This window comes from Macaca mulatta, chromosome 1, assembly GCF_049350105.2.
Source record: "Macaca mulatta isolate MMU2019108-1 chromosome 1, T2T-MMU8v2.0, whole genome shotgun sequence".
NCBI lineage: Eukaryota > Metazoa > Chordata > Mammalia > Primates > Cercopithecidae > Macaca > Macaca mulatta.
In genome coordinates, this window is record NC_133406.1 from 154199036 (window position 1) to 154214742 (window position 15707).

Sequence of the window (15707 nt, forward strand, 5' to 3'; positions counted from 1 at the left end):
TTTGTTTTCCCCTTGAGATCATTGAGTAAAATCCTGGATTCTTACCTTTTCATAAGATTCTTGTTTTACTTTGCTGTAATTATTAGCTTTCCATGTGGCAGGTATTAAAATCTTTATATCTCTGAAAAATACTCTTCTCTTGGTAGCATTAAATAGGTAAAATGAAGCTTCAGTTATCATTTCCTATAGCCAGACAAAAGAAAAACTTCCTTTACCACTTGTAAATCCTGTATGTTTTGGTTTTCTGGTATGCTTAAACAGTAATAAAAATATTGAAATATTTTGAAGAGACCTAGACTTTGGGAAAACATAGGAGTAAAATTTTTAAAAAACTTTAAATGACTATCTGGAAGATTTTAGGACACTAATTATATGTCTGTGCTTGCCTTCATAGTTTTCCCAATTTTGAGAAAGGCTTTTAAGCTTTTACTGAACAAATCCTTTTCATGTCACACCTGTGTGCACATTCAAGACCACACCTTATGATGACACTGATTTCACTAGAGCAATACCAAAAGGAGGCTCATACATAATAGAGCTATGATCCTCCCTTGCCATATTAAAGTAAAAATAGTCAATTATGTTATAGCTCATTCAAGTGAAAAGAAATAATTTTGCTTTTTGGCCCACCATACAGACTCTCACCCCTTCTGCCTGAGAATTCTCACCCTTAGGATGGAAACCAGCAATATGATTTTAACAAGCAGGCTCGTTACCATGCTTATTCATCAGTTAAATATTCAATCTTTGTTGACACAATGGGTTGTTATTTTTCTAAGTTGCTACCCCAAAAACGGTAATGTAGGAAAACAAAAAAGCTGAAATTAGTAGCAACCAACAATAACAAAAGAGAGGGCTAGATCAACACTTTGTTGAGCTGAGACTACACAGAATTAGATGAGCAAACTGGCTTAGTTAGCCATAATCATAACGCTGTGGCGTTATCTTTTAAAAATGCTGTTCTCTCTACTACTCAAATACAAACCAGGCAGGGTAGTTAGCTTTTTAAATAAGGCTACAGGTCTGATCAAATGGTATACTAGTATCAGTTCCATAATTTCCACTCACCTTAATGTTTGAGATGAGGTTCTGATTCTCAGGTACCTGAGGATTAATTGCAATGAGCAATCCATTATACCCATTGTCTCGAAGTTGTATTCCAGCTCCCAGGAATGGGAGTTCTGAACTTAGGGCAACCAGGAGAGTCACAAACTTCAGGTTGCAAACAGGACCTGCAATGCCTCTTTGCGTCATGTTGTGGAGAAGCCTCCAGTTCACTCACACTGAGCCTGCTGCATACATTGTGTCAGGTTTTCAATGTGGATGCAGAAGGTTTCTTTCTGAACTTGCAAGGTTTTAGAATACAAGATGAAGGAGGTGTCTTCTTTGAAAAGTCTGGGGTGGATCCATCTGGGACCTGCCTCTACTAGTCCTTTTCCTCTAGGCAATGCTACACTTGCCTGTTCTGTGGCTGAGCTGCCTCCTGAATCATGGTTGGGCAAGAAACCTTCTGCTCCTCATTCATTTTATAACTTAGAAAGAAGAGAGAAATAAGACCAAAGGAGCTTAAAAGCAGGAAATCTGGCTGGCTTGGCAGGAAATTAGTATATCTGGACTGTTCAATCCCCTTGCAGTAGAAACACAGAAACCTATAGTGATTTTCCTCTCCTCGTTTCTCATAACCTCCTCCATCAGTTAGCACAACTACTTTCTACTGCCCTCAAGTCATTTTTCACTTGGTGTAAGATTTCCTTGGCTGTTTATTTTGAAGATTTAGAAATCCATTCAGCAGCCCAGTCCCTAGAGCTCTTGGGTCAGAAAGTCTGGGCAAGCTCTCAGCTGATGGCTGGGGGTCAGGTATCAGATATCCCCCAGGGAGGGCCAACTGCCAGGAACTTGGGTACCTGTGCAGGCCTTTCCCTCTGGCCTTGCTACCTTTTCTCTCTGCATAAGGAAGAAGAATAGACTTCTCCTTCAGCTGTCTCCTAAGGGCAAGGTCCCGCGTCAGTCAACCTTCCATTTCTCTAGGACCAAAAACAGGATCTAATCTACAGTAACCTTCTCAAATATTTTATGACTGTTTCATAATACCTGATACTTACCTCATGCTTTAAAGTTTTACATATGCACTTACTTAAATATAAATACTCTGATGCAGGTATAATTCGTACTTTTCAAGTGAAAACACCGAGTCTTGGAAATTCTGATTATGAAAATTAGCCAATGAGAGAAGAAACTAACATTTATTGAGTGATGGATTTTATTATGCCTATTTTATGGTTGACAGAACTAATGTTCAAAAAAATCTAAGTAACTTGTTCAAGGTTGGGAGTATTATTATCATACTAGAATGAACCAACTGACTTCAAATTCCAGTTTTTCAATATATCATATTCTCTCTTAGTTACTAAATTATCTTAGCAACCTCGTTTCTCCCTCTTCTTTGTGTTTAAAAATGCCGCACAGTGACAGCTATTGTAAAACTAAAGAAAAAGTTTTATTCACAGCGTCAGAGCTCCACAGCAAGCAAAACCTGAGACTCTTCCCTGCTGTGGCCCCGTCTCTGAATGTCTGGGGAAGGAAGTGTAGCAGTTAGGAAAGGGTCTGTCCCTGCTGTCAACAGGGATTTCACCAACATTGTCTCTTTTCTGCTCTACTGTCCATCTTCATGGGCCGTGTGATGTCACTCTTCTTCACACCAAGGTTGGAGTCTTCTGAACCTGGGCTTTGATATTGCACTGCAATGTTGACAGATGTTGGGATTTTTTCCCCTTGCTGTCTTGCTTGAATCCTATTCTCATGCCTCTTCTCACCTGCTTTTCCTTCAAATTCCAGCTGTATCCTGGAAGCCTGCTGAGCTCCATAACTAGGTCGAATTCCCTTCTTTCATGCTTCCATAGCATCAGATAACTCACCTTTGCAGCATGATCATGGCAACAGTGTCACATTTATATTGTATAATTGATTGTCAGCTTCCTGCTGTATGAGGGAAGGGATGGGGTCTGTTTTTATTCAGTACTTCCCCAGCACCTAGCTCAGTAAACTCTCTGTTGAATGACTGAATGAATGGAGTCAGGAGAAGTAAATAAAACCAGATAGTGAAGGAGCCCTGGATTATAGTGTAAAAATTATTTCCCCTACTCTTGTTTTCTAGAAGGCATCTCTTCTGTTCTAGAACAGTTTCCCTCTTGCTCCCTCTTGACGGGCAGTGCTTGGGCATGGCGCTCTCCCTTGAGTATGAGATGACGCTGGTCATTACGTGGCTGCCCAAGTGTCTCACCCTAAAGTTCAAAGGTCAGCTTAGCTGCCTTTTCTCCCGAACTGAATTCCCAGCTCTGGTTTTGTTCTGCTTGTTCACTGTGTCTTTCAGAGTAGAAGGCCGGAGGTGTGGCAGCTCCAAAGGCTCTGTCTGTAAATGTGACTCATTGAGCAGAACAATGCACTTCATTTCAAATATCCTTGGCAGGTTATTTTCTTATGCCAACCTCTTGTGATTTTAAGAGTAAAAATATTCCCATCGATAAAGCAATATGCTCAAAAACTAAACTCGTAAGCACACTGCAAGAGTGACTTTTTGCCAACACCCAGGGAAATTTTTCTTGACACTTGTATAGGTTGTTTGCTGTGGGAGGGAGTGATTGAGGACTGACATTCAGCACTCTCTCCACTTGTTTTTATCATTACGATGATTCCCTTGGGATGTAAGGGTGGAGAATATTGGCTAGAGAGTGCATGCAACTTTATAAAGAACAGCCACAAACGAACAATTTTTGTTCAGCTTTACTTGGGTTGAAACCTGAACAAGCTCACTCAGGCTTTGCTTAGCCTGGGTTGAGAGTCTAGGCATGATATCTACCCTTGTCTATCTGCTTTTTTTTTAAACTTATAATTCACAGCCCTTTTTGTTTCAGCAACCAGGCCTGGGACTGGGCCAGTTGAAGGTCTCTTTTTACTGCCTCCTTCTTTCAGCAGGCTGACCTTACAGCAGACAAAACTAAAAAGGTGGAGAAAATGAAATTGACTAAAGGAATTAGAAATTATACCTAGCACAGCATCTTTTTGTGAAGTGTGACTTTGTCAATAAAGTGAACTTTTTATCCTTTCATTAAACAAAAATTAACTGGTCATAGCCATAGATTTTAGATTTTATAATATCTGAGAAAGAAAATATACCTAAAGGAAAAGAAAGGAGGAATACAGTTTTTAAGCGTTTATTTCAATGTTATATAAACTCTAGGAATCTGCTTTGCTTTTATTCTGCTTTCAAGAAAATTTATTCAATTTCAGTAACTGAAGAATCTAAAGCACATCTTTGTTAATTGTTTGACTCTGTAGTTCAACCCGGCCCCAGAAAGAAGGGTCTATTTTTTTCATGGAGTCAGCTGGTACAGACCCACAGTCTAAGTGAATAAAACACCCAGTTGGTGTCTGAGAAGTCAGGAGATTTGGCATCCTGGGGAAATCAAAGAAAATTTTGGATTATTTCCTCTCAGGCTTTGGTTTCAACAATCCCATTTAGAAGAGGAAAGTGAAGTACACTGTATGGTTGGGCTACACAGCTCATGGGCCACGTTAGTTTATGTAATCCCTGTGAAATAAATCGGAAAAGAAGTGAGACAAATTGTCAAGACTAAGAATTTAAACAAAACACAGAGTTTGCCAAGGGCCGAGATGGTACATTTCCTACCTCCTTTATCTCATTTCCTTCAAATTTAGACTCATTTTCAAAGCAAAGCAACAAAGTGGATGGTCCAGATAGGGTCTGGGAAGCCATTTTTGTTGTCAAATCACTGCCATGCCAAAGCATGGAGATCAAGAGCAAAGGTGAAACACAATGAAACATAAACTTATAATTGAGCACGTCAGGATAAACCAGTTGGTTTCAGAGAGAGATGCTTGAGAAACTGATGGTGAAAATATTCCAAAATTGAACAAAACAGGGACTGTCTCACATTGCAGAAGGAGGCACTGAGTTTGGATATTGCAAAGACACTCATGGCAATAAAGGCTTATGGGCACCAGTCATTATTAGAAACAATCTCTCATGTTTGTATGGTGCTTTGCACTTTTCAAAGCCCTTCTTAATCGTACTGTATCTCATGAGTCACAGGAACTTATAAATTCTGCTTCTGTGGAAGTTAAAGAATAGTAAGAGTAGCTATCTTTTTTAAAGGACCATTCAGGTGAGATCTGTCTTGCACACAAGGTTAAGATTTAGCTCACAGGTTCTCTAAAATTTATTCCATGCATATCAGTACAGTGTACTGTGGAATGTAAAGAATGGGAGATACTGGTTTTATTCACTTGCTCTAGGATCCAAGTCACATCACTTAAACTCTTCAGGCTTGGTTTTATCATCTTCAAAATAAGGGGGTTGATCTACTGAATGGCATTATTTTTCCTCACTTTCCTCATTCAATTCACTGTGGCAATAACTCAATAGATTATCTTGTGTGCACACAAACACACCCAAACCCTCCAAAATTTGCCAAAATGAATGTAAAACAAGAAATACTTTCAATGATAACCCAATTAAAAATTGGGAGAAAGTGTATGGAACATTTATCATTTGCAAAACAGCCACAAACTTGCCTTTTGTAAAAGACTGCTCTACCTACTATGTACCAGAGAGTATATAGCATCATGTGGATATAAGATATTATCATTATTACTACTGTTACTTTTGAGAGGAAAAAAAAAATAGAGAAAGCAGAAGTGTAGGAAATTTATTAAAGAGATGAAAAATAACCAGGGAGACTCAGAACAGTATACAGAAGTAGAAGAACAAGATTTCGACTCTGTTCTTCCCTAGTTTCCCCTCGATTGCTTGGTGCTCTGACAGTGGCCTCCATATGTTTCTGAGACCCCAAGGATTTGCCAGATTCTCCTCTTGCTTGCAACCCCACTGGGAAGGGGTAGCAGGTATTTTTTGTTCTCCTTCCTCTACTTCTGCTGCTTCTAATACTCCATTTCACATTGCCTGCCCTGTGAAGAACAGGAAGTAGCTATAACTGGTTTTTCAACTGGCAACTGGGGGATTAGGGCTCCCCCTTCTGTTCTTGGGGTGCAGGTATCTGGGGCTATGAATCTCTAAATAAATTCTCAGCAACAGAATGGGCCTGCACAGACTTCCCTTCCAAAATGTACCAACAGCTGTCTAGAACAGTGCTTTTCAAGTTTTATTATATCCAAGAATCACCTATTCAAATGCAGATTCTGACTCAGTGGGTCAAGATGAGACCAATATTCTACATGTCTATTAAGCTTCCATTATGCTCCCTTACATTTCCAATGAGAATGTAAATTAATTTGTGACTTATGCAGCCTTTGTTTTATTTTATAGTTAACACTAAAATATGAATTGTGAATTAACAGGGAATTGTTAATTTCAGCCAATCAATGACATCTTTAATAAGTGAGGATTGCCCATAAAGAATGAATAAATCATTATGACAAACATTAATAACTTATGCTAAACTCAACCTAATAAATGAAATATATATTGGAAATTTATTTATGTGGCTGGGGCCACTGGTCCTTGGGCCATACTTGAAGTAACCTCTGGGTCAGGTAAGGTCCTGGGAAATATCTAGGGATTTATTTCGCAATTATAGCCTTTACACCAGAAAGAGGTAGTCTTTATAGTCTTTAAACACATTTTTACCTTCTATGGAAAAGGCCTGTGTATTCTTCAGAACTCAGGAGAAAAACATTGCATTAGTTATGCATTTCTATGGTGACACCATAGTTTAAATATTCTTTGTAAAGAAACAACTGCAAAGAACTGCGGTTTTTTTTTTTAAAGCAAAACCAAACAAAACAAAAACACTGATCTGTAGGTTTTGAAATCCTAAAATTCACAATCACTTCTCTATTATTAAAACCCTGCCCCGCCCCTCTCCCCACCCCAGTTCAATCCATCTATTTTCTTATTGATCATATGTGAGGCATAATAAGATTGTTTTAATGGGCACTTTAAAAAAAATTTCTTATGCTTCCTCAGTGATCTCCAACACATAGCCTCAAACAAGTAATTTTCAATGATTGCCTTACTCAGCAGGGGACTGCTCCCTTAACTTTTCTTACTCTCTCTTTTTGCACACTGGTTCATTCATTCATTCAAAAGTAAAATTGTGTCAATTATATCTCAATAAAGCTGTTACAAACAAAACTATGTTCCTACTAGATGTCAGGCACTTTTCTACATGCTGGATATGAGTGAACAAAACCAACCAAGTCCCCGGCCTGATGGAATTTACATTCCAGAGAAGGGAGAGAGACAACAAAGAAATATAATGTAGCATCTAGTAACCATATTGTGGAGAATAAGAAATCAGATACGGTGGGGAGGCAATGAGAGGGTAGAAGTTGGGGTTTCCTATTCTGTGTTAGCTGGTATGAGGAAGGCCTCACAGATAAGATTATCAGGAGTGAGGGGAGGAATCATGCAACTATCCTAGAGTAAAACAGAGCAGGTAGAAAGGCAAAAGGCTGAGACAGGCTGGTGCTGCAGTGGAGTGGGCACAAGACAGCAGAGTGAGAGAAGAGGTGAAATCTCTGGCTCTGGAGAGGCTAAAGCATCCAGGTGGCCTCTGGTACACGGATCATGCAAAGCTTGCAACTTTATGTAAAGGATGGGAGTTTACTCTGTAAAATGGGGAATCAGTGGTGAATGTGGCGGAGTGATATAGTATGACCTTCCTATGTTCTTTTTGTAAGGACCACTCTGGCTGCTGAGTTGAAAGTCAATGGGAGGAGGCCGCAGGCGGAGTGGGGGCCAGTTGGAGGGTGTAACTGTAATGCCAGTGAGGAAGGGAGACAAAGCTCAGACAACAGGTTGGGTTGTCTTCATCCTCCAACTTTCTTGGAATTTCCTTTCCCCTCCCTATTAAATATTGTTGCTGTGTGGGTGAAATAAAAGCCCTTCAGCTTATAGGTTTATTAAGAGGAAGGATCATACTTCTTTGCCTGCCCAAATGGCCTTAACGTAATGCTGACTGACAAGAGATGAGATAAAATGAGAAACAATGACAAAAATAACCTGAGACCTAGAGTCATTGGTAGTCAAATGACAAAAATGTAGTTCAAGTTTAAGCTTATAAGGCTGTGGTTCTTAATGTCTCATCCATAAATGCCTCACAAATGGCAGCTGATTCTACAGTAATTATTAATTAGTATAATTATCAGTATTGTCAGCTGGAGTTCTCTTATTCCTCAGAGAAGTAGGTATAATTGACTTTTGCCTTTGTCAATTTCATGGTCTGTGGAAGATCAAGCCTCTCCTAAATTTCTGCAACTACCCTGGATGCTTGACTTCTCAAAACTCCTGCTTCCCAGATCCACACCTGCCGCTTCTGTGTTTCACTACATTGTCTTAAATGCAGTATTTGGAATTTCTCAAAGAAACATGTATATATTGTGTTTGCAGAATTTTAGACTTTACTAAAGAGTTTTTAGGGAAACTGGAGCGGTACTTATATCACAGAAAAAAAATAAAACTTTAGCAGTGAAAATGGCAACATTCTTGTAAGGGAAATAGCTGCACTTTAGTCAAGAGCAGGCTGAGGTGGCCTTCTGGTGCAGCATGACTCAGTGGGTTTGGAGTGCAGGTGCACAAGCCTGCACGTTATGTAACCACATGACATGAGGTGCATTAGGTGATCACCCATGTGAGCTCGTGCTTGGCTCGGAGCCATTATTGTCTGTAAAAGGTATAATTATCCTGCTAACACTGTACATACCGCTCACCTGCGTCCAGAGAGAGAGTAGTCATGTCAAAACTGTCTATGTTTCCTCAAGTGTTTTTCCAGCTACCCACCACTTGCCCACCAACTCCCCTCAGAGCTCAGTTAGAACCTGACAATTGGCATCATGAACAGGATCCTGAGGACAGTGAGCCTTTGGTCTCCCATTGATTCCAGGTTGGCCATGTGGCTGAAACATGGGTTGTGGTACCCCGTGGCAGCTGTTCTGCTTGGATGGGTTCCAGTGGAAACCTGGGCGGCAGTAGTTGGGTCTCCCATGAGCATGGAGAAGGTGCTGAAGCAGCTGGAAGCACAGACACTGAGGAGCGAGCCTTTGCTGGCAGAGTTGGATGGGCATTTTTGACTGTACTACAAGAAGTACACACCCAGTCCCTGAGGGATGCAATGCAGGTAAGGGCCCTCCAGGTGCAGGCAGCGCACCTTGAGGCCTGGCTACACAGCTCAGAAAAAGAGTTAGAAACTGCCATGAATGGGGACCTCCAGGTGTCGGTGGGGTGCCTGAAGTGCTGGCTACAGAGCTTGGAAAAGGAATTAGAAGCTGCTGTGGGCCAGGTGAGGTGGCTCACGCCTGTAATCCCAGCACTTTGGGAGGGCAAGGTGAGTGGATTACTGAGGTCAGGAGTTTGAGACCAGCCTGGCCAACATAGTGAAATCCTGGCCCTACTAAAAATGCAAAAATTAGCTGGGTGTGGTGGTGTGCCCCTGTAATTCCAGCTACATGGGCCACTGAGATAGGAGAATTGCTTGAACCTGGGAGGCGGAGGGTGCAATGAGCTGAGATTGTGCCACTGCACTCCAGCTTGAGTGACAGAGACCCTGTCTAAAAAAAATAAAATTTAATTTAAAAACCTGCTGTGAATGCAGGCCTGGGTTGGTTATCTCAGCCAGAGACCCCCACTTGGTCAGATACCAAGAAGGAAGAACCCCTGTTATGGGCTTACCCAGTGGACCATCAGAAGGTAGATCATAAGCAGCCATTGGGGCCCCAAGGGTAGGCTCATGGACCCACCACCATAATGCAGCGTACTTCAGATATTGCCTATACCCCGACTGAGTTGTGGAGTTAGGCAGGCAGTGCCGTCAGCATCCAGGGGAACCTCTGCTCATCTGGATGCTTCATTTGTGGGATGAGGGAGCAGACAGTATCTCCTCTTCTGCCTCTGAGATAGAAAAGATGGCCTCTATCACGACTCACCCCTCCCTCCATCAGCAGTTGCAGGTTAGCTGGTGGCTGACACAAGGGCAAGGTGACCACACGTAGATTGAGTGGCTATGGGCAGCCATACGGACTGTGTGGAACACCACCAGTGAAATACTTGAAACCATGAGTAAATGGCAATTGTATGCCAATTTGGTGTAAGTCACCTGGGAGATGAGTATGAGGCAGACTATGTGTATTAGGGTTCTCTTGGACAAAACTAATAGGATATATATATATATATATATATATATATATATATATATACACACACATACATATACATACATGAATGAGGGTTTATTAAGTATTAAAACTTAAACGATCACAATAGGCTGTCTCCTAGCTGAGGAGCAAGGAGAGCCAGTCCGGGTCTCCAATTGAAGAACGTGGAGTCCAGTGTTCTAGGGCAGGAGGCGTCCAGCATGGGAGAAAGATGTAGGCTGGGAGGCTAGGCCTGTTTTCTTCTTTTCACGTTTTTCTGCCTGCTTTATATTCGATGGCAGCTGATTAGATTAAGGGTGGATCTGCCTTCCCCAGCCCCCTGACTCAAATGTTCATCTCTTTTGGCAACACCCTCACAGACACACCCAGGAACAATACTTTGTATCCTTCGATTGAAGCGAGCTGACACTCAGTATTAGCCATCACACTATGTTTGACCTGAATACCCAGGGGGCCAGATGATGAATATTTCACCTCCCACATGAGGGATCTGCTGTTGGGTTCTGTGCTCCCAAGTGCCTTTGGCTTCCTAGCTGCTGTCCTCACCCCATACGTAGGGTGCCGCATACATGAAGTGACTACTGCTGTGGCGGCTCTTGGAGAAGCAGAAGGCCACTGGTGGGACCTAGAAGTCCACGCCGTAAAGAAGGAGACGACGCCTTGCCCATAGGGGCCACACCATGGGAGAAAAGGGGGCTGCAATGAGTGACATGCTCACAGATGCAGATAGATTTGATTTTGGCCGGGATTGGATGAGAGAAAATTGATAAGCAGCCCAATGAAGTACTCTTAACTTTATGAAGATAGTTGTCTTCAGAGCAGCAATTCCAGAAAATTCTCCCAAGGGGAGAAGGATGTTGCTGCACCACCCAGTGCCACCTGGTCCCACCTGGGTGCTTTAGCTCAAAGACTACTTGCTGCAGCCAGGTGGAAACGTGGAGCCTTTTTCTGTTTGATTAGGGAACTGGCTGAGGTCCCCGGCTTGTGGGGACACTAGATGACTGGAGGCCACATGTGGAATTAGAGATCCACTGCTCCCCCACCAATGTACAGGGGGTGCTGGCACTGGCGGATACTGGCATGGATTGCAGCCTTGTTTATGGGAACCTGGATAAGTTTCCAGGCAAACCTGCTTACATTGACAGTTATGGAGGCTGATCAGTGAAAGTGAAGCCTGGGTGGGCATACAGAGATAACTGAGTCAATTAAAAAGCTGGAGGAGGTGCAGATAGTGTGTGGTACCTACAACCCCTACGGTTCTCCAGTGTGACCAGATAGAAAGCCTGATGAAACTTGGCGGATGACCGTGGACTAGAGAGAACTAAATTAAGTAACACCCCCTTTGCATGCAGCTGTACCATCAATAATGGATTTGATGGACCATTTGATGACAGAACTGGGACAGTACCACTATGTAGTGAACTCGACCAATACATTTTTCTCCATAGACATCACTCCAGAAAGCTAGAAACAGTTCACCTTCATGTGGGATGGGGGACAATGAACTTTCACAGTGTTGCTACAGGACTATGTGCATAGCCCCACCATATGTCATGGTCTAGTTGCCACAGATTTAGCCACCTGGCAATGTCCAGAAGGGGCCCGTCTATTCCATTATGTTGATGATATTATATTAACCTCTGATTCTCTTGCAGATTTAGAAGTGGCAGTGCCCCTCTTGCAGCAACATTTGGCAGCATGCAGTTGGGCTGTCAATGAATCCAGGGTTCAAGGGCCTAGATTATCTGCCAAATTATTGGGAGTTATCTGGTCGGGTGAGACAAAGGCCATCCCAGAGGTTATCATTGATAAGATTCAGGCATATCTCCGCCCCACCACGGTGAAGCACCTGCAAACTTTTGTGGGGCTCCTGGGATATTGGTGGGCATTTGTGCCCAATTTAGCTCAAATGATGAAAGCATTGCATTGGTTAACAAAGAAGGGCGCTATCTCGGATTGGAATGATGTGGCTGAGACTGGCTTCCTGCCAGCCAAGCAGGCTATTCAGCTGGCACAAGCCCTATGGGTAGTTGACCAGGGGTACCCATTTGAGCTGGATGTGCATGTGACCACAGATGGCAGCACAAGGAGCGCTTGAGAATGCCATTAGGCTTTTGATCTCTATGGAAGGGAGCTGAGCTCTGGTATTCCTTGATAGAGAAACAGCTAGCAGCTGTATATGCCGCCCTTTAGGCTTGTGAGAGTGTGACAGGATGGGCTGCAGTCATTGTGCGAATGACTTACCAATAGCAGGATGGGTGCATCATGGGTAATGACCCCCCAGACTGGGATGGCACAGACATCCACCTTGGCAAAGTGGGGCACCTACTTGGAGCGGTGGAGTATGCTGAGTACAAGCCCCTTAGCAGCAGAGTTGCAAGAGGTCTTGGGACCTGTAGTCTTAATGCAAGGCAAGGCCCGAGGCACCCCTAGACCCTGAGCCTTCACCATTTAAGGAAGGGCGTCCCCCCATTCCCGATGTGGCATGGTACACAGATGGGTCTAGCCGAGGTGCTACTGCTGCCTGGACCGCTGTTGCAGTCCAACCTAGTACTGACACCATATGGTTTGAAACTGGGTATGGACAAAGAGGCTGACAGGCTGAACATAGAGCAGTATGGATGGTGATCACCAAGGAGGTGAAACCTATGGTAATCTGTACGGATACTTGGGTGGTCTATCAATATTTAACCTTGTGGTTAACTACCAGGAAAATACAGAAGTGGCCTTTGGCCACCCCCGGCAATGATGAGGCAGATGTCTTGGCCAAGGTCTGATGGTTAGAGTCGGCACTTACATGAGATGTGGTCATGTGGCTACACCAGAAACTGGGACATGCGGGGGTAAACTGACGTCACAGGTCAATATGCATTGGGATCTGTCCCTGCCCATGTAAGATATTTGGGAGGCTTGTCAGAAATGCCCAGCATGTGCTCAGACATACCCTAATCAGAGGCAGCTGCCCAGTGTTACACAACAGTAACAACAGGGCAAGTGCCCTTGATCAGGTGGCAAGTAGACTACACCGGGCCACTGCTGAAGCTGTTAGGGTACACACATGTGCTAACAGCTGTGGCCATGGCCACAAGCCTGTTGTTCGCCTACTCTTCCAGGGTGGTCACCCAACAGAACACCATTCAGGCCGTGCAACACTTATGTGCCCTGTGTGGTTACCCTCTGGCCATTGAGAGTGATAGGGGAACACATTTCACTGGACAACAGGTACAAAAATGGGCACAACGAATGGGCATAAAGTGGGGACTCCATGTGCCATACAACCCACAAGCTGTGGGTATGATTGAGCGATATAACAGGCTCCTGAAAAATGGGTTAAGCTTGTATGTCACACCCCCATCTTTGTGGGGCTGGAGTTCAAGGCTGGACCTGGTGCTCCAAACCGTGAATGGATGACCACCGAAAGGCGGCCCAGTCCCAGTGGAGGCTTTGTTACACCGGGCCACTGTCCTATTCAGTTGCAGATACGTACCAGGGATGACCTCCTCTGACCAGATATTGGGACAAACGGTAACCTGTTGTTACCTGCCCCAACACCCTTGAAGGCAGGAGAACAGAAAACCTGGCTGTGCGTGTGGATCCTCCAAGTACCCCCGTGCTGGTGGTTGTCCATCACAGCTCCCTGGGGGGAGGGCCTGCAGTGTGACTTGCGTGTTGCTCCTTGGGTGTTTGATGCATGGCCCCCGCGGTTGGCTTTCAAGGTGGGGCGGCCGGGGAAGGAGCCCTACTTGGGGGACACATGTACTGTCTGTGTGGCCTATTATGAACTCCCCTGTGACTCTGGCACTGATACAGGACTCAAAGAAACCATAGGGAGCTGAGGAAGGTGTGGTACCATTGCCCAGGGCAAAAGCCCTTGGCGGTTGCATTGTTATCCAGGGATGAAAGATTAGCCTATATTTTGCCTGAGGGACGTGATTTACCCCCTTTAGTACCTGTGCTTGCTCTGTCACTTTGACATAGGTTAACATGCTCCAACTGCATTGTGGACCTATGCTGAGGTGAGCAATGTTTTCAACTCTTGGATCTGCACCACCCTTCCAGCAGCAGCTGTGGATAGCTTGCCTTGGCACATGCATCCTACATCTGCAGAGAACTGGACATAGTTGGAGACTTGGGGTCCCATGGCTGACACCCGGAACGCGAAGTGGCAAGCTTTGGACAAAGGATGCTGCAAGACCCATGGTGCGCCCACCCCCTGGCTGGCCTGTAGCGTTTATGACAGGTGGGGCTGCCTAGCGGGGGAACATGTAGTACCCCTGGCCCAGGCACTGCAGTGCACAGAGCAACACTGGGGTAACACCACTGTGGGATGGGTACCTGTCATGGCCTGTGCAAACATAACATGTGTCACCACACCGAAGGTAGGATGGAACAAGCGGCCCCACCAAGGTCAGGCCCCATGGACTTTTTGCCCCTGAGACTTTATGCATCTGTGGGGACACAGGGTGGCCTTACCTACCAGATGACAGGATTGGATGTTGTACCTTGGAGTGGCCTTATGTACCTGCCACTGTTCTCTCCATGTTGCCCAGATGTCTGTGTAACTGGGAGGTGCTACGCTCTTGGTTTTTGCAAGTGCGACGAGCACCCTGGTGGTTCTACCCCTTGGCAATGACTATCACTGGAGCTGGTGTCATAACTGTAGAAGCACAAGTTACTCCTCTTGTAGAGCACACCACTTGGTTTCTGAATTGCACCTGAGTGGCCCTCCTCCTGTTAACGGATGAGGTTGATCAGATCAGAAAGGTGGTGTAGCAAAACCAAATGACCTTAGGCATCATAACTGCTGCCCAAGTGGTACCTGTGTCCTTTTAGAAACAGTGTTGTACCTTTATCCCTGACAATCAGCAGAACTTAACAGCCGCCCTGCAAGGGGTCTCATGGGAGATTAAGGCAGTTGAGAGCCTTACTGATGACCCCCTGCATTCCCCAGGCTCTGGCCTACGCTGGGCCCTAATAGTCTTAAGTAGCATAGCTGGGATCCTAGTAGTGAGCTGTTGCTGTCTGTATTGTTGTTGTGGGATATGGATTCAGTATCCCATGGTCATGACCCCTATGGTCATGTATCCCTGCCTGGAGGAGGCCCTCAGCCTAGGGAGTGGAGTGGAAGTGATATGGCTGCACTTTAGTCAGCAGTAGGCTGAAGTTGCCTTCTGGTGCAGCATGATTCAGTGGGTTTGGAGTGCAGGCGCACAACCCCACACATTATGTAACCATGCCACATGAGGCGCATTAGGGATTGGAGCCACTATTGTCTGAAAAAGGTATAGTTACCCCACTAACACTGTCCATATGGTTCACTCATGCCCAGAGAGAGAGTAAAGCCATGTCGAAACTGTCTATGATTCCTCAAATGTTTTTCTAGCTACCTGCCACTCACCCACTGACTCCCCTAGGACCTCAGTTAGAACCTGACAATTCTTTATTTATTTTTTAATTTATTATTGAGACAAGGTCTGGTTCTATTGCCCAGGCTGGAGTACAGTGGTGAAATCTCAGCT

General features: G+C 44.4%; 2 protein-coding genes across 2 annotated transcripts in view; one reads left to right on the forward strand and one right to left on the reverse strand.

Moving 5' to 3' along the window:
• Positions 1-1484, reverse strand: part of CLCA2 (chloride channel accessory 2) — a 31666-nt gene extending 30182 nt beyond the window's left edge. The window contains exons 1-2 of the mRNA XM_001109351.5: positions 1069-1484; positions 46-183 (exon numbers count right to left, since the gene is read on the reverse strand). Coding sequence (XP_001109351.3) covers positions 46-183; positions 1069-1254 — 324 coding nt within the window. The 5' untranslated portion in view covers positions 1255-1484. The remainder of the gene's footprint in view (positions 1-45; positions 184-1068) is intronic.
• Positions 1-15707, forward strand: part of ODF2L (outer dense fiber of sperm tails 2 like) — a 119638-nt gene that overhangs the window by 45534 nt on the left and 58397 nt on the right. The window contains exon 2 of the mRNA XM_077953327.1: positions 8922-9155. Within this exon, the coding sequence (XP_077809453.1) occupies positions 9095-9155 (61 nt within the window). The 5' untranslated portion in view covers positions 8922-9094. The remainder of the gene's footprint in view (positions 1-8921; positions 9156-15707) is intronic.